An 18,851-nucleotide genomic window follows, 5' to 3' on the forward strand; every position below is an offset into this window, starting at 1 on the left:
GCCAAAATTAAACAACTTATTGTGAGAAGCTTGTGGAAGGCTACCCAAAATGTTTGACCCAAGTTAAACAATTTAAAGGCAATGCTACCAAATACTAATTGAGTGTATGTAAATGTCTGACACACTGGGAATGTGATGAAAGAAATAAAAGCGGAAATAAATCACTCTACTATTATTCTGACATTTCACATTATTAAAATAAAGTGGTGATCCTAACTTAGCCAAAACAGGGAATTTTTACCAGGATTAAATTAAGGAAGTGTGAAAAACTGAGTTGAAATGTTTTTGGCTAAGGTGTATGTAAACTTCCGACTTCAACTGTATCTGCGTGCCCACCTTACATCCGTAAGTCTCTGTTGTTCCTTGGGCTGCTGCTGTTGATACAGCTCTTTCTGAACTGCAAGCTACTCAAGATGAACGTACGAACCAGATACCAAGTTATAAAGCTTCTGCAGTAGAGTAAAGTTAACTGCCTCAGGCACTGATTTTACAGCATCGACAAGAACCAAATTCAAACAGTGTGCATTACTGTGCACATAAAATGCAAATCTTGTACTGTTTTTAATCCGTGCATACACACCAGAATGCTTTCCACTCATGACAGATGCACCGTCATAGCCTTGCCCCACAAGATTCTTTCTGTAGTCCAGACCATGTCTTTCAAGGCATTCAATTATCATTTTTGTGAGACCTGCTGCATCTCAGCTTCAGCTGACTGAAAGTGTAAAAGCTTTCGTGGATGTCCCCGCTGTAATAGTATCTCACACCTAAAGACATTGGTTTCATCAATTTAAAGTGAGGCTTAATCTGACAAAATCATCTATTACAAGCAGAAGCTAACCTTAAATTCTGAACTGGGCATGTTACTGACTGCCTGAAAGATGCTCTGACCTTCGGGTGGTAGACTGGGTCCTTGTGAAGTCTGACCACACTGACTCTGACAAGCGTCATGTAGGTAGCTGCTCTGGAGTCCGGTGGTGATGCAAGGCCTGGGGTCCTTTTGCACCTGATCTGCCTGTTTGTGCTTCTTTAAAAAGAAGTCTGATATCTCTCCCTTTCTTTTCATGTTTAATTGACCCTATGCAAAAATAAGACTATGTCTATGCATCCAATTACCCTAATTTTAGTCCAATATCAATCTTAATTACAAATCCCCATTATCATAACTGTACCTTAAAATCAACTACAAGTTACTAGTTAGATCATAGCTAGCCCTACTCTGCAGTAAGTAACTTAGCTAGCTATTATTTCTTACACCGTTACGATAGCAAACAGGCGATCTTGAAATTGTGGTAATCTTTTGAGTAACATTAACAGATTGATAATAACAATTGTTCGTTTTGAGTTCAAGTACGAAAATCTAACTGAGTTAATGGATTCCAAATTTCTGAATGTTCACTTGCTGAACACTGACAGCTGTAGCCTACTAGTTACCCCACATTAGCTAAACATTCATATACTGTAACTTACGACACTGCACTGTATATTTGTGTATTACTCGGACAGATGTAAACAATGTGAGGCTAAATTGGGAACCGATCTCTCTTATCTGATTAACTGTCTGTTAATGGAGCCAATGGTCTAACATTTAACTTACATAGCAACTCAACTTTCGTAAAAGTTGATCAGGAAACCTAAACCCGATACTAAACCTTAAAACTTACTTGAAATATGATGCTTTCGCCAATTGCGAAAAGAGCTTGTGGAGCTCCAACGTTAATATTCTCTCTTCCTCGTCCTCAATTTGAAAAATGCGCCGCCGAACGTCAAAATAAATCCTTCTTTCAAAAAGAGGTGAAATGAGATGTCAATCAGCATCATACTGCCAGTAGTGAATGAAATTTTGGGGTGGCACCCGGACACCCCTCAGGCTCCGCCCCTGGTCCCAGCCAGAACCAGGACTTGAAGCCGATCAAACATCTCTGGAGAGACTTAAATAGCTGAAAATAGCTGTGCAGCCACACTCCCCATAGAACTTGACAGAGCTTGAGAGGATCGACAGAGAAGAATGGGAGAAATTCCCCAAATACAGGTGTGCCAACCTTGTAGCATCAGAGTTTTATACAATTAATGTGCAATAATTTCTAATCCTGTTTTTGCTTTGTCATTGTGGGCTATTGTTTGTAGATTGATGAGAGAATGTAATCAATTGTACAAATAAGGCTGTAACGTAACAAAATTTGGAAAAAGTCAAAGGGTCTGAATACTTTCCAAATGCACTGTATATTGATTGATAAGTCACTTTGTACAAAATATTTTTTAAATCATAGACATTCTGGAATGGTATGTTGAGACTAATACAGTCAGGATAGTATAACGTATCCTATCATGCCTAAGACTTAAGACATTTAGCAAATTGTTCCAATACATTAGATTAATCAAGAGTCATTGACTTTATACCCATATGGTAATTGAAACTGACATTACCTCACTGCCATTACTTCAGAAAAAGTTGCAGAGTAAGGCTTTATAAGGCCACCGATAAACACCAACTTTTTGTCCAAATTCCTTTTTCATCAATATCATGGTTAACATTCTCTGTAGAAGTTGCAGAAACTAAAATACCTACTGTAGCTATGCAGGCTATCTTTTGTCACTCAAAAGAAAAAAACTGAATATGTACACTTCCGTTCAAAAGTTTGACGTCACCTAGAAATGTCCTTATTTTCCATGAAAACATACATGAAATGAGTTTCAAAATGATAGGAAATATAGTCAAGACGTTGACAAGGTTCTAAATAATGATTTTAATTGAAATAATAATTGTTTCTTTCAAACTATGCTTTCGTCAAAGAATCCTCCATTTGCAGCAATTACAACCTTGCAGACCTTTGGCATTCTAGTTGCCAATTTGTTGGGATAATCTTAAGAGATTTCACCCAATGCTTTATTTATTTATTCACCCAATGCTCTATTTATTTTGGGCAACAGACATATCCGAACACCTCAAACTTAGATTTGTCTGTCCATAACAGTGTTCGTTTGCCCATCTTAATATTTTATTTTTATTGGCCAGTCTGAGATATGGCTTTTTCTTTGCAACTCTGCCTAGAAGGCCATCATCCCTGAGTCGCCTCTTCACTATTGACGTTGAGACTGGTGTTTTGCAGGTACTATTTCTCAAACTAGACATTCTAATGTACTTTTCCTCTTGCTCAGTTGTGCACCGGGGCCTCCCACTCCTTTCTATTCTGGTTAGAGACAGTTTGCGCTGTTCTGTACACATCATTGTACGAGATCTTCAGTTTCTTGGCAATTTCTCACATGGAATAGCCTTCATTTCTATCAAGAATACACTGATGGGTTTCAGAAGAAAGTGCTTCGTTTCTGGTCATTTTGAGCCTGTAATCAAAATCACAAATGCTAATGCTCAAGATACTCCACTAGTCTAAAGAGGGCCAGTTTTATTGCTTCTTGTAACGCTCAATGAGTGAATGGGTGTGGAGTCAGACGCAGAGAGCAAAGGATGCGGGAAAAAACACGCTTTAATGTTCAAAAAAAACACAGGAACAAAATAGTACACCCAACACAGGTGTAACTATAAAACAAAATAGTACCCTACTGTGAAATACTAGGACAGCGAGAAAACCCAGCAAAACACTAACCACTCTCACAAATACAGATGAACAAGCCCGCACAAACAGAAGCGGGCTAAACGAACTTAAATAACCCCACCCTAACAACCAAACAAGGAACAGGTGAAGCCACCTTCGGTAATATTTGTGACACTTCTTTAATCAGGACAACAGTTTTCAGCTCTGCTAACAATTGCAAAAAGGTTTTCGAATGATCAATTAGCCTTTATAAATGATAAACTTGGATTAGCTAACACAATGTGCTATTGGAACACAGGAGTGATGGTTGCTGATAATGGGTCTCTGTACGCCTACGTAGATAGCCTCCTTTCAAAAATCTGTCGTTTCCAGCTACAATAGTCATTTACAACATTAACAATGTCTACACTGTATTTCTGATTTGATGTTATTGTAATGGACAAAAAAAAAGTTTAGTTTTAAAAACAAGGACATTTCTAAGTGACCCCAAACTTTTGAATGGTAGTGTCCAAATTAAACTAGTATATTATGCATTTCTCTAAGAACCTGGAGGTAAATTTCAGTGAGACAACTTAAAACGAAACCACTGAAATCCACAATCATTCACTTAGGCCAGCTCAACCATAAACCGTGGAGTATTGCAATATTATGACATTATCGCTGTACTGTTACTTTAATTACATTTTACTGTAGTAAAAAAAACTACAAGTAAAAGTGGAAAGTATCTAATTTACAAAAGTACTGAGTAAAAATAGTTACTTTTTAAAATTAAACATGGACATTGATATTTTCCCAATTTTTCTGTTACCTGAACATTGTCACACATGACCTTTTCCACACAAACTTTAAGCGACAAGTAACAAATGTGCTGTAGGAAGTAATTAAATTTGTTGCAACAAAGGCACATCTGTGTGTCCAAAAAAACTCGGAATGTTAATAGTACATTTGACAAATCCAAAGTAATATAATTTCAATTGCATGAACTACAAAGTTGAACTTTTCCCAAGTTATTTTTCCCTTCTAGCCGTGAAGATCAAAAAAACTTCAGGCTTCCATCATAAGTATTAATTTGAAAATATTAAAATATGAATTAAAGGGGGCAGTTTGGAAAAAACAAATCCAGTCCCAATCATCCTCTGGAATAAGGGACATTTTGGGGTAATAGTTACATAACCAATGTTCTCTAGTAATACTAGTCCTGTGCCAACAGGGCTAAGCCTAAAATTGAGGAGAGCGCAAACACACTTAATTAGTTAAATAATCAATAGCCTAACTGTTACATTTCTACAGAAAGACAGTTCTGGCTTCTGTTGGCTGTTTCAGTGTTTAATAGCCTACTGACTCCGTGAGCGCCAAGCCTCATGCAACAGCAAAATGATTTAATCAAACAGGGTGCTTAAGCATCAGACAAGCTCAAAGCATATGTAGTGGGTTTCTTCAAACACATAGGGCGTGTTTAAATACATTTAAACATTGCGACCAATTGATTGGTCGAAAGAACAGATGTCAGTCGACCAAGATTTTTTTTCTGTCGGTGACAGCCCTAAAACATCAATCAAATAGCCTCCCGGGTGGCGCATTGGTTAAGGGCGCTGTACTGCAGTGCCAGCTGCGCCACCAGAGATTCTGGGTTCGCGCCTAGCGTCGTCTGGGTTAGGGTTTCCGGTAGGGAAATCCTTGTCTCATCGTGCACCAGGTTGCCAGGTGCACAGTGTTTCCTCCGACACATTGGTGCGGCTGGCTTCCGGGTTGGAGGGCGCTGTGTTAAGAAGCAGTGCGGCTTGGTTGGGTTGTGTATCGGAGGACGCATGACTGTCAACCTTCGTCTCGCCTGAGCGATGAGACAAGATAGTAGCTACTAAACAATTGGATACCACGAAATTGGGGAGAAAAAGGGGTAAAAAAAATAAAATGTATTTATAAAGCCATTTTTACATACAGAAACCCAGAAACTCTTTCAGCATTGGGGTCTTTCTATGTTTACCAACAACGAAATGAATAATTAGAACAAAATAACATCCCCCAAGTTTGATTGTAGGCTGGTTGTTATGTTGGTTATAGGGCACTTAGGATTTATAATGTAGTCTGCCAGCTACTTTTACCTCCATGTAGGCTAAAATTACAAAACGTTGCCAGCCTCAAACATGGTAGGTAAAACAATAGTGCTATCGAACACTATTAATCGTCTATCAAAGTGGCGCCAGGACAATGTAGCAACAGTAAATGAGATAAGCCAGCAGTGACTTGGGCTTGACTGCTGCGCTGTCGCACCTTATATCCCATCACATGGTAATGACACAAGGAGCAGTGTATGATGTAGACTAGGCTACAATCCTTCAACTTTACATTGTCTATCACTTAAAACCTAACAATCTCACCTTTGTCCAGGATCTCTTTCGCCACCTCCATTCTGGCCACACTGATGTTAAATGCATTGGGACAGTTGGATCATTTAGTGCCTTCTCCCTCTACATTAACTCTCTGGCCATCTAGGTAGTACATAAACAGACAACGGGATAAATAATGTCTATCATCTATAGAGCCATTGGGAAATATAATATAATGTGAAAGAAGGCCTCCAACTGCCTTGTCATCTTAACAATAGCATTCAGCTGATTCATTGCGATAGTCTAACACTTTGGAAAACCTTTTGCTTGACTGTAACCATGAAAACAAGCCAGCACACTGGTGATATTGAAGCTCCACACATTTGACGATATTACACCAACATTTCAAAAGTCTAAAAGTGTTTGGTTTTAAACATACTTAAGTATCAAAAGCAAATGTAATTGGTAAAATATACTTAAGTAACAAATGTAAAAGTTAAAGGATAAATAATTTCAAATGCTTCAGATTAAGCAAACCAGAAGGAAAGATTGTTTTTTAAATTTACAGATAGCCAGAAGCACATTCAAACACTCCGACATAATTTACAAACAAAGAATTTGTGTGTAGTGAGTCCCCCAGATCAAAGGCAGTAGCGATGACCAGGGATGTTCTCTTGATAAGTGCATGAATGCTAACATTTTCCTGTCCTGCTAAGCAGGATGTAACCATCACTTTTGGGTGTCAATGAAAATGTATGGAGTAAAAACGGCGTTATTTTCTTTAGGAATGTAGTAAAAGTTGTCAAAAATATAAATAGTAAAGTACAAATACTCCAAAAAACTACTTTCAAGTGTTTTTACACAACTGGATTTACCAAACCTGATGTGCTTGACCAGGTTCTCGCTCATATGGCGCTCCGCGTTAGGGAAACCAGTAGGGTCCAGGACAATGGCAGAGTGGGTCCTTGTGATTGACATACTGAACGCAAGCAGTACCAAGCTTACCAAGAGTATTCAGTGGTAGTTTGCCACGTTGCAAGCTCCAATCAAGCAACTGTGCTGCTCCAGACTGGACTACAGGAAGAGGAATGAAGATACATTTATATAGTGTGGCAGGCCATTTCTTGTCAGGAAGGTGGCACCTCTCCACACATTGACCCCTCTAGCCTCTTATTTTGAACCATGACACAAAAGCAACTCTGCAGACATGCATTTACCTTTGACAATGTGTTCTTGCGCATCACCACCTTATCCTCATGCAGGATATTCCCTGCCAGAAGGTGATCCACAATAAAAACATCCCTCTACACTTGACAGTCAATCCTCTTCAGTTGGAGGTAGAAGTCAATGACCTAAAGCAGAATGGCATATGGTCGGTCAAAGTTGACATGATTCCCAGGCAATACAGTCTAATTGTACTTTATACCAACTGCATCCATGGAAATGTCATACAATTCAACCATAACATGTCGGCAACCTGAACATACCTCCCCACTAAGCCACTCATTGGGCTTCAACGTAAGGAAGTCATGGAGGTGCAGGATGGCAATGGATCCCTCCAACAAAATCCTTGTGTTTGCCCTGTCCACGCAATCCGACGACATTGTATAGGTGAAGAAACTGTGGGCAAACAGAATATGGTCATAAAAATGGTGTCCAAACTGCCTGGCTGTACAGATGCAATCAACATGCAATAGGAAAACATGCAGAATGTAACCAAAGCAGTCACATTTCACTTACTCTATTCGTCATTCCTGCTGGGTGTGTTTCAGAGACCGTTGGAATTGGTCACCCTATTGAATAATGTTGACAGTTCAGTTTGGGACAGGCCTGCATTTTGTGTTAATGGATATACATAAAACACATGAGGATCACATGGCTTAGTAAAATGGTCAACATTTTGTGACGTACCCAAATAAGACAAAATCTAGGAACAAATAAGACAGACCTATTGATCAACGGTTGATTGTTCTACCTGGCGTTTGGCGGCCATCTGGACATGCTCTTTGGTGGCACACTTATGGCCAGAGCGTTTTGCGCTCAGATGCCTTGTCCTTAGCTTTATTGGCATAGGACTGTCCACACTTCCGCCAATGGCCAGTACAGCTGCCAGTCGGTGGACACACCTCTGGGCACTCTCCGATGCAGAGCAGGAGCACAGCTCCATTGGTAACAGAGTAACGCTGTGCTGCTTGTCTGAGAAGCCCTGGTAGAGGAATGATTGGGTGCTTGGCACCAGGTGTCATCATCCCTTTGCCACAATCATCCTGGCCAAGGCCTCCGCTCCAGTTTCTGCCATGTCATACTCTTCCTGTGCCACACAGGACTGTATGCCTTCAGCAAAAGAAACCCTGTCGTCCTCCGACATGTGGTAGGGGAAACTGGTGGTGGGCATTCACCTGGAAAATTGTTCATGGCACTCAGAGGTCAGGTGGAAATTCCCTAGGTTACAGTAGCCCCGCAGCACTTCCCTCAAGGCATTGGTTTGGAGTTGGTAGAGTAGATAAACCAATTGATCTACTCTGAACTTCTTCCATCCAACCTTTGCCTTGAGGACAGCATTGAAGCTCTCTGAGCAGTTGTTTGTAATACCGTCTGACTGGATGCCCAAGCTGTTTAGCACATATTGTGGGCTCTTGTCCATGGTGTCGGACATCGACTGATGGAAATAAGCCCTGAGGTCAGGGCTCCAGTGGACACACACTCTCCAGTGTGCATTTGTAGTCACTCCTTGATTTCGATGCCAAGAGCTTTTTGATGGTCTGCTGGTAATCGGCCACAGTTTGGACACCCTCTGACCCCATCTTGTGCTTCACATTGTTTGAGATGTGGTTCCAGCAATTGACAATCCTGGCTTGCGGAATCACAGACTGGTTTACTTCCTCAATAGCCACCTCACGGTCTGTGCAGAAGATTGCTGTTGATAGTTGGGGAAGGAGTGAAAGGATGGCGCGAAAGAATTGTTTGTGGTTTTCCATGTGCCGGGTGATGTGAATGAGGAAGGCCAGGGGAAGGACAGGTGTCTCTTGAAACAGTACATGATGGAAAAGGGGTGAAACAAATTTCCCAGGTAAAATGTGGTGTCATAGTGAAAAATGTGTGCTCCTTGGTGTTTGCTTTTAATGACTGCCTTGGCCTCTTCAGTCATTTCTGGTGCTGCCACCACCAGAAGGGTTGTGGGTTGAGTCTCCATATGGGTGACAAATCCGAGGAGAATATCACCTCTCATGTATTGCCACAAACTCATTCCGGTCCAAAACAGTGACCTCCCTTGCACAACGAATTGTGTTCTTCACTTGTGCCAAGTTGTGAGGTTGGTACTCTGTCATGAATGATGCAATTGGGGGTGGTGGTGGGTTATTGGTCATTTCCGAGTGTACTTTGCCAGATGTTTCTGTCTTTCGCTTGGACATTTCATAATTGAGGGAGCCGATCAGATGAAATCCCTTGCTTGCTGCTGTTGGCGTGGGGGACAGCGGAGTGTGCCTCCTCATCAAAGTAGTGAATGAGCACAGTATGAGGCTGATGCAGCAACTCATACTCCCTTTATGAAGCCCTGGTGCTTCTTTCCCTGCATAGTACCGCACCCTTAGTTTTGGTAAACGGTGAGGAAGGCTGTGGGATCCCTTCTGAATCCATCGCTTTTGGTCTGTCTTCCGGTACTCACATGACGAGGAAGTACCCGCAAACATAAAAATGTCTCCAGGCTTGGGGTGGAGTGGTGGGATACGTTATCGGGATCAACCGTTTCAAACATTTCAGCTGCTTGTGCTGGTGTTAAAGGCAGCAGGCGTGTGATGTATACTTGCTGGGGTATTGATTGGGGGACCTGGGGGTAGAGATGGGGCAATCTGGGAGATGGAGGGGGGAGGTGCATTGGCTATCCTTCCCTTACTCCACATGTCGTAGAGTTGACAACGATAGCGGAGGGTGTTCAACCTTTCCAGTTCAATGACAAGCACAGAAAATACTAAATGTTCTTGATGGTAGCCCGCTGCTGTAACTTCGTCTGGTGAGAGGCCTAGCCTTTTAACAACTGAGGCAATGTCATCAACAGTTGGGGCCCTCTTCCTTTTTTGGTATTCTGATAAGGGAAATTACATTGGGATAAGTATGGAGAGGACAGGTTTTCCAGACAGTTACAGGCTAACTATATGTTACAGTACATTGAAAAATGTCTCCTAGTGCTTCAAATAGTTTACCAAGCCAGATTGGGGTCCATTCAGAATTAAATTGAGACCTGTTACATTCTACATCAGTTACTTAATTTTGAATGGAAATAATCCGTGTGCAGAATTTGACATTGAATGTAAAGAACATGGATTGAAAGTGAATGATGTTAGTTAAAAAAAATCCCCCCTGTAATCAATGATCATTTCTAAATACATGACTTGCCCAATCGTGTCTAAGCAATGATTACTTCCAGGGAGGATGGAATTGCACTATGACACATAACCACAGCGGGCTGCAGGCATAACCCACATAGGCAATAGCTTGGTGGCCACTGACTATTACTATAATTTATTTAATTTTTAACAACAGTCAGTTACTGTTGTGTTACAATAGTAATATACACAAGGTGCAGCAAAATGTTGGTTTCTAGCTCCAATGTTACACTACAATGTTTTGCCAGAGACGTGGAGAGCCCCCAAACCAAATATCGGTTAGGGCCCCCAAAAGGCATGTTAAGATCCAAATGAACAACATAACATGGACAGAGGGGGACCTGGGACTTCATTCACAAATCATATCAGAGTCCGTGCTGATCTATGATGTGTCTATAATCTTGTTCTTGCTGTAAACTTCAAAACTTATCCGAGAGGAACACTCCTACTCTGAGACAGTTGATATGTAAGGCCCCAGGTTAGATTGAATGTTGACCCTTGGCCCCTGGGGTTGAGTGGGGTCATATGGGAATCAAACTTCATGTAATGAATTTACCTGGAGTAGGAGTGATGAGTTATTGCCGACGTGGACGAGGTGCAAGTGTTTCTACTGTACGAGATATCTGTGGAATGGTTACAGACAGTATACAGGTCAGAAGTCAAAAGTATATTACATGCAAATAACAGGATTGGGTTGTGCAGCTGACAATAGTGGCTTGCTCAATCTTTTACATATTTTCCCTCGTTTCTTCCTGCCTAGAAGTAATCACTGACTAGAAATGACTCGACAGGTTAAAGCCGTGTAGTCGAGGCCCTGGTTTTACTTCAAGGAGGGAGAAAGGAGTTGCAGTAATTTGTACCAAACATCTCAGTTCTTCAAAGTGCCCCCTTTCAATTCTCTGCATGAACAGGAAATATGGTAGAAACTCTTTTGGGCCATGCATACGCCAATCGAATGCTTTTACATTTGTGGCGAATAGTGAATCATATTATGTGCGCCCTTCAGGAGAAGTGAGTGATGTCATAACACTAAAATTAAATAATGATCATCATAAGTGATTTCTTACAGACATCCCTCCAAATTATGTTGAAATATTTGCAGGCCACTCAAAACGACAAATTAAAAAGACTAAATGAAATGCTTCACCCAGATATTAAACATATTCAAAGTATGTCTACATGAACAAATATAGCGATGTGGCCACCATTAACATCAATGGGGCTGAAGTGGAGCAAGTCGAGAGTTTCAAGTTCCTTGGTGTCCACATCACCAACGAACTATCATGGTCACAACACACCAACACAGTTGTGAAGAGGGCCCGACAAAATATTTTCCCCCCAGGAGACTGACAATATTTAGCATGGGTCCCCAGATCCCCAAAAGCTTCTACAGCTGCACCATCGAGAGCATCCTGAGAAGTTGTATCACTGCCTGGTATGGCAACGGCTTGGCATCTAACCATAAGGAGCTACAGAGGGTAGTGTGTACGGCCCAGTACATCACTGGGGCCAAGCTTCCTGCCATCCAGGACCTATATAATAGGCGGTGTCAGAGGAAAGACTCCAGTCACCCAAGTCATAGACTGTTTTCTCTGCTACATTACGACAAGCGGTAAAGGAGCACCAAGTCTAGGACCAAAAGGCTCCTTTACAGCTTCTACCGCCAAGCCATAAGACTGGCTGAACATTTAATCAAATTTAATCAACCCACACTATTGACATTAATATCTATGCATAGTCACTTTACAAATGACCTCAACTAACCTGTACCCTGCACATTGACTCGGTACTGGTACCCCATGTATATAGCCTCTTTATTGTTACGTAATTTTCTTGTGTTACTTATGAATTTACATTTTTTTTTTTAACTTTTACTATTTAGGAAATATTTTCTTAACTCTATTTCCTGACCTGCATTGTTCCTCTTGGGGCTAGGGGGCAGAATTTTCACTTTTGGATAAATAGCATGCCCAATATCAACTTCCTGCTACTCATGCCAAGAATATAAGATATGCATATTATTCATAGATTTGGATAGAAAACAATCATGTCTGTGAGTATAACAGAACTTATGGAGCAGGCAAAACCCAGAGGACTAACTGTTCAGAATTTATTTTATTCCCCTCTCTGTTCCCTGAGTTGTCTTTCATAGGAACCTATTTTCAGTTCCTACCGTTTCCACTGGATGTCACCAGTCTTTGGAATTTGGTTGAGTTTATTCCTTTGTGCAATGAAGAAGTAGGCAAACTAGGAACTGGGGACACTTTTGTGAGTTGCGCAAGACGTGAAAAGCAGCGCTGGTTTGTTTTCTTTCCTGTATTGAATACAGATTGCCCTGTCTACAATTTGATCGATTATTAACGTTTAAAAATTACAAAAGTAGTTTGAAACATTTTGGCAAAGTTTATAGGCAACTTTTGAAATATTTTGTAGTGACGTTGCGTTTTTTGTAAGCTGTTTTTTTCTGGATCAAACGCGCTTTATAAATGGACATTTTGGATATATATGGATGGAATTAATCTAACAAAAGGACCAATTGTGATGTTTATGGGACATATTGGAGTGCCAACAAAAGAAGCTCGTCAAAGGTAATGCATGTTTTATATTTTATTTCAGCGTTTTGTTTTTCAACCTGCAGGTTGAAATATGCTAAATCCTTTGTTTACTGCTGGTGCAGGCTATCAGATAATAGCTTCTTATGCTTTTGCCGAAAAGCATTTTTAAAATCTGACATGTTGGCTGGATTCACAACGAGTGTAGCTTTAATTGAGTATCTTACATGTGTGATTTAATGAAAGTTTGAATTTATAGTATTTTATTTGAATCTGGCGCTCTGCATTTTCCCTGGCAATTGGGAAAAGACATTTGCATCCTCCCTATCCCTAAGAGGATTTATTAATTTTAAGGGCTTGTAAGGAAGCACTTCATGGTAAGGTCCACAGCTGTTGTATTCGGCACATGTGACCGATACAATTTTAGTTGTTTAGGTTTGGTTTTTTTCTCTGGCATGCACTGTCAACTGTGGGACCTTATATAGACAGGTGTGTGCCTTTCCAAATCATATCAAATCAATTGAATTTACCACAGGTGTACTCCAATCAAGTTGTAGAAACATCTCTAGGATGATCAATGGAAACAGGATGCACCGGAGCTCAATTTGAGTCTCATAGCAAAGGGTATGAATCATTATGTAAATGAGGTATCTGTTTTTTATTTGTAATGAATTAGCTATAATGTAAAAACCTGATTTTCACTTTGTCTATTGTGTGTAGATAGATTACATTTGAAATTTCTCTCTATTTTAAAATACGGCTGTAAGGTAATAGCGTGTGAAAACAGGGAAGGAGTCTCAATACATCCAAATTCTCTAAGTTAAATTTGTCTGACTGTTAGAGTAGTGGTTATGTTGGTTGATCTTCAAAGGAGGGTTTGAGAGTTTAAATCCCAGAGGAAATATTTATGGGGCAACATTTTTCTTGTTGTCTTGGTGTGTAGGGGGACAGGGGCTAGTTCCCATCAAATAGCACGAATGACGTATAGAATGTCATTCTAATAGAGTTGTGGTAACATATGTCGTGGAGTAACAATATAACCCTTCTCTGCAAAAGCCTACTTTTACCTGGGGGCATGCTTTGTAGACCATTCAAAGACCTTCCGATTCCTGGTCCCTGTGAAGAATCCCACATGTTATGATAGCTTAGAAACAGTAGTAGGCAAATGAAGGGAAAAAGGTACAATATTATGATGATGGTATAATATTTCGTGCGTCTATTTGCTGGTAATTGGAAACATGTAACTTTTGAATTATTTTTTTGAAATGTAGTGAAGTAAAATTAAAAGTTGCAAAAAAATAGAAAAAGTACAGATACAAAAAAATATATATACTATTATTACATCATGGGCGCTGTAGGGCGGCAGGGTAGCCTAGTGATTAGAGCGTTGGATTAGTAACCGGAAGGTTGAAAGTTCAAACCCCCAAACTGACAAGGTACAAATCTGTCGTTCTGCCTCTGAACAGGCACTGTTCCTAGGCCATAATTGAAAATTGGAATGTGTTCTAAACTGACTTGCCTAGTAAAATACATTTAAAAATGGCGTAAAAAGTAGATTTTCTTTAGGAGTGGAGTCCCAAGGCCAGTAGTTGAGAAGCATTTCCATCTAGCAATGTAAAAATATTGGCGCTAGCAGTCATTAGTTAAGTTACATGTTAACCATAGCGATAGCCTAATTGAGGCGCAATAGAGTTCATCCGCCGAATGCCGACACACCGGAAATAACTAAAACAAAGAACGAGAAATGGTGGCGGCTACCAGAATGAAGACAGATCTTTTTCGGAATAAACGTGGTTAAACTGAATTACATAGCCCACTCCCTATCCGGAATCTCATTCTACCGCTATACGACTTTGTATGCGTTGTTTGTTGACAACCTTGTTATTTCCGAAAATTTTGGAACGTTCCACAAATTATACCCACCCCCTTTTTAAATGCATTTATATCGGTTTAAATCTTATTGACTGTCCCTTTTAGCTTGCCTTCAACTCCAATGTCGTAGATTTTTCGTCACTCATCTTGAGGCTTGCCTTCAACTCCTTTATATATTTACTAATTCATTAAATTATGCCCAGTTTGTCATGTATTGATTTTAACAGCTCGGGATCGACCTTTACCATTCCCGGTGGTGAAAATAATACATCGCCCGTGTCTGTAGAAGAGTCACGTTTTGGGATTGGTTCCACTGTTTTACTCTACGTCATGTTTGGGTGTTGCTTGTTTTTGTAATATTTGTCGATACATTTCTCTAGTCTTATGACTTGTGTTGTTATCCAGATTGAAGGTTATAGCCCACCAGTTTGTGAAGTGCTACTAGTCTAACTTACCGATATTGCGTTTTTATCTTGAGGTGATCTACACTGCTATGTTCAGTCCGCCTGTCAAAAACTACTTAAGTAGTACTTTAAAGTATTTTTTCCTTAAGTACTTTACACCACTGGCTGTTCACGGTACATAGGTTTATGGTTCAGTTCCTCTCTCTTGAGGTTTCACTTAAGGGCCAATGGAATGGTTTAAAATGTGAGAAACCCGCCCACCCAGAGTAAAACGAACTCACCCACTGCAGTACTTCCTTTATGCTTCCTTCTCGGCACATGGGGTATGAGCTAAAATGTCATTCCTTCACCACAAAGTTGAAAGAAACTAAAGAATAAAGTCAGTACATGGATTATTAGAAGCCAGTTTCAAACAGTATGTGTCTCTGTATATATTTGTTTTTCAGGCTGCATGTGGTCTCAGTACTGTTTATTATCAGTAAGTAAAAACTACGTATTTTTATGTGTTGGTAAATGGCAACCCTCATCGACGATCACGTGTACAGTGATTAGTGCGTTAGTGTGCAGTACTCAAGTCTGTTAATTATTTACTACATATTCAACACTGTTTGATGAAAACAAATAATATATGCATAAACAAGCCCAGGACAACCGATATCATGAATTGTGTAATTTAAACCATTCTGTCCTTTCTTGGTTACACAGCAAAGAAGTAGGGATACAATATTGTAACAATGATTGATTTTCTGCAAATATTACTGTAATAAGAATGGCTGCGCAAAAAGTAATTTTGTGATACATGTAACTAATTTGCTCGATAACAATAAATGGCCTACATTGATGAAATAATTTTTTCAGCTGAGCTGAGACTGAGGGTTCTGGACCAGAGAAAAATGTTTTGCTCTTCATAGAATTGGCTGACATTTTTGTGCATATATACTATAGGCTATATATTATTCACCACCTGAGGAAGTGGAACCTCAAAAAACTTAGCTAGGCTGCTAATTCACAATATGTTGTTGCTATACATGTAGGATAATTGAACTATCAGTCCTACAACAACTTTCCAGCGCTAGGCCTATGCTATTGTATGTACAACAAGAGCTCAAGGTTTTACCAATTTGCATGTTATGTAATTTGCAAAGTGCTAGGGAGTTTAGTGGCTCAGGACAGCAGCCGACTGCCTCCTGGGCAAGTAGCAGGAGTCACTGCCACTCACCAAGTAGGCCTATAGACTGGGGTTTCCCAAACTTAGTCTCTAGAGATTGAAATAAATTGTGTTTCTTAAAAAAAAAACAGACATTTAATGCCTTCAGAATTGACTCAGAAAAGTAACATAAGTAGGCCTACAGTTGATTGTCCCAGCTCTATTAATAAGAGCGAGAATTGTAGGTAAGGAACAGTTAATTAGTAGGCTAATGCCTGGCATTTGTCTATGAATACTTGTCTTTCACCGAAATTATTGAGATGGTGGTTGCTTCTAGAGAATAAGACCCATTTTGTAGAGCTGGTCTTAATTTAGTCGATTAAACTCAAATCTACGATTTACGATGGAGCTGAGACTAGTGTGGGAAGACTGGAGCTCGATGTCACATCAAATGACGTTTTTATCAAAAGACTGATTTCAGGACCCCAAAAACATGCCGCAATTACACACAACATTTGTCTGTGTAATTGTGAGCTATTCTTTGGGTACTGAAATCAGTTGTTTTTTTAATTTAAAAAAACAATTTTATGTGTCGTCTGCACTCCAGTCTGCCCACACTAGTCGCTGCTCAACTCAGCTAGATAGCTAGTCTTAACTTTCATTATAGTTGACCTTCCACTCTGAATCCTCCAAACAGCGCATTACATTACCAATACCACTCTCCCTCTCTCAAACCTCTCTTTCCACCTATTCCATATATCAGTGATATCATCAGTGGTAACTACAACAAGTCTACAACCCCGAGAAGTGGCAGCTCCGGGCAGTGACTTCACCCTTAGCTGCTCTTTCCCTTCATCTAAAAATCTGAACCTCAACCAACTGGTCATCAACTGGCAGCGTGGAGAATCAGAGGTGGTTCACAGCTATTACCATGGGAGAGATCAGCTGGAAAGACAGAGTGGTGTTTACAAGGGACGCACTCATCTGTTTGAAGACCAGCTCACTGTGGGAAATGCCTCACTTAGACTGAGTGGTGTGCAGCCGAGTGACCAGGGCCAATACACCTGTGATGTGACAGATGAACAGGGAGGCACCCTGGAAAAGCTACAACTTCTAGTGGCAGGTAAATTTCATTGGTGCTGCATCTTTTTTATATAGATTAAATTATGATAACTGCCTCTACAAAATTATTTATAATATTTCAAACCAGCCCCTTATGATGAACCCAGGATATCTGCCCAAGCCACTTGTGGTGGCTTCATTGTCACCCTCCATGCCTCTCAGGGGTTTCCCCAGCCAGAGTTAGTGTGGAAAGGGGTGATGGACAGTAACACCACTATGGAGTTGGACAGCAGGGGGCGCTATGAGCTGGAGAGTGAAGTGACCCTGAGGCTGAACAGTACTCTGACTGTTACAGCCAAGCTGAGACTGAGGGTTCTGGACCAGAGTTTTACTAAGTCTCTCACACTCCACCCACCACCAGGTAAAATATCAGGGTTCCAGAGTTTGTTCCTTGACTCAATGTTGTTTTCAGATACTTTTAACATTTGTTTACAGTTCTTTTGGAATTGGGTATTTCGGATTATTGATCATACAGTACATGTGTTCTTATTATCATTCTTCTGGTGTAGTTTTTACCTAGTCCATTGGGATGTGATGAATGATGATACCATACTTGCACAATGGCCTTTGACCATGGGCTTCAAACAGTATGTGTCTCTCTGAATATATTTGTAAGTGGTTTTCACAATACTTTGTTACAGTTCATGATAAAACCCTCGTCAGATATAGAGGGGAATGTTGCTTATTTCAGTGACTGAGGTTGAGTGTTCCTTTCTTCTCACAGTGTGCTGTGTGATGCCTGCCGAGAAGAGGAGCAGATTTTTTATGTATCCCCTGCTGCTTATGCTGCTGGGATTAGTGCTCCTGTTGTCCTGGAAGAGGTCTGAGCAGGAGACCAAAAAGGATAAGAAAACACAAGAATAGAATGGCCTTCAGTCCATGGTCACTCAACAGGCATCATGCCAGAGCAATTATCATTGCTTGTTTACAGAGAAAACATAAAGGGAGGACAGCCTTGTTTACTAAAGTCCATTTTCATGGAACACCAAAATTTGGTACATTTGGTAAAATCTGAATTACACTATAAAACTTTATACACAAAGTTCAACATGATAGAGTTGACACACTGTATTGTCAAACAATACAGTTGATACACTCACTAAAGATAGACAATGGGAGTTGCACACCACACCACTAGATGGTCATATGTACCTCTACTCCTAATCTACTTCCTCTTAAGGTTTCTTCCATGTAGCGAGTTTTTGCTTACTGCTACTTGCTCAGGGATTTAGCCCAGGTTACTGTGTAAATCACCTTTTACATCTGCAGATGACTTACTGGGCTTTATAAATTACATGTATATATTGATTGAAATTGTGGCAGCTATAGCGTCTAATGAAAGTTGTTACATGTGTGTTCCAGTCAATGTATCATACTTTCCAGAATTTGTTATTTTGTAATAAAAGGAGATGAAACCCCAATTGTGATGTATTTTTGCTAAATCTATTTTACAGAAAAGAACTGACATGTTGGCAGTATACCAGCAGC

The 18,851-nt window shown here is 40.3% G+C and overlaps 1 protein-coding gene and 1 long non-coding RNA gene across 8 annotated transcripts; one reads left to right on the forward strand and one right to left on the reverse strand.

Annotated features, from left to right (window-relative positions):
* Nucleotides 1-6,352: 6,352 nt before the first annotated feature.
* LOC135520450 (uncharacterized) lies at nt 6,353-15,252 on the reverse strand. 3 transcript variants are annotated; one of them, XR_010452381.1, is made up of 7 exons: nt 15,146-15,252; nt 13,886-13,934; nt 10,823-10,889; nt 7,830-9,965; nt 7,622-7,674; nt 7,369-7,501; nt 6,353-7,233 (listed from the first exon to the last, which is right to left on the reverse strand). It is a non-coding gene; the product is annotated as an uncharacterized LOC135520450 (long non-coding RNA). The 3 variants fall into 3 exon arrangements; XR_010452380.1 differs by having other exon boundaries at nt 6,353-6,955; nt 7,099-7,233; nt 7,622-9,965; XR_010452379.1 differs by having other exon boundaries at nt 7,622-9,965.
* Nucleotides 15,253-15,401: 149 nt separating this feature from the next.
* LOC135520447 (CD276 antigen-like) lies at nt 15,402-18,784 on the forward strand. 5 transcript variants are annotated; one of them, XM_064946020.1, is made up of 5 exons: nt 15,408-15,417; nt 15,541-15,572; nt 17,005-17,364; nt 17,452-17,724; nt 18,088-18,784. In XM_064946020.1, exons 1-5 carry the CDS (start codon nt 15,413-15,415, stop codon nt 18,225-18,227), a joined length of 810 nt encoding a protein of 269 aa, XP_064802092.1. In that variant the 5' UTR covers nt 15,408-15,412; the 3' UTR covers nt 18,228-18,784. The 5 variants fall into 5 exon arrangements, 4 of the variants coding, with proteins under 4 accessions (XP_064802094.1, XP_064802092.1, XP_064802091.1 ...); XR_010452378.1 differs by adding an exon at nt 17,873-17,974 and having other exon boundaries at nt 15,409-15,572; nt 18,088-18,177; XM_064946022.1 differs by lacking the exon at nt 15,541-15,572 and having other exon boundaries at nt 15,402-15,473.
* The last annotated feature ends 67 nt before the right edge of the window (nt 18,785-18,851 follow it).

The sequence above is a fragment of the Oncorhynchus masou genome, chromosome 29 (genome assembly GCF_036934945.1).
Source record: "Oncorhynchus masou masou isolate Uvic2021 chromosome 29, UVic_Omas_1.1, whole genome shotgun sequence".
NCBI lineage: Eukaryota > Metazoa > Chordata > Actinopteri > Salmoniformes > Salmonidae > Oncorhynchus > Oncorhynchus masou.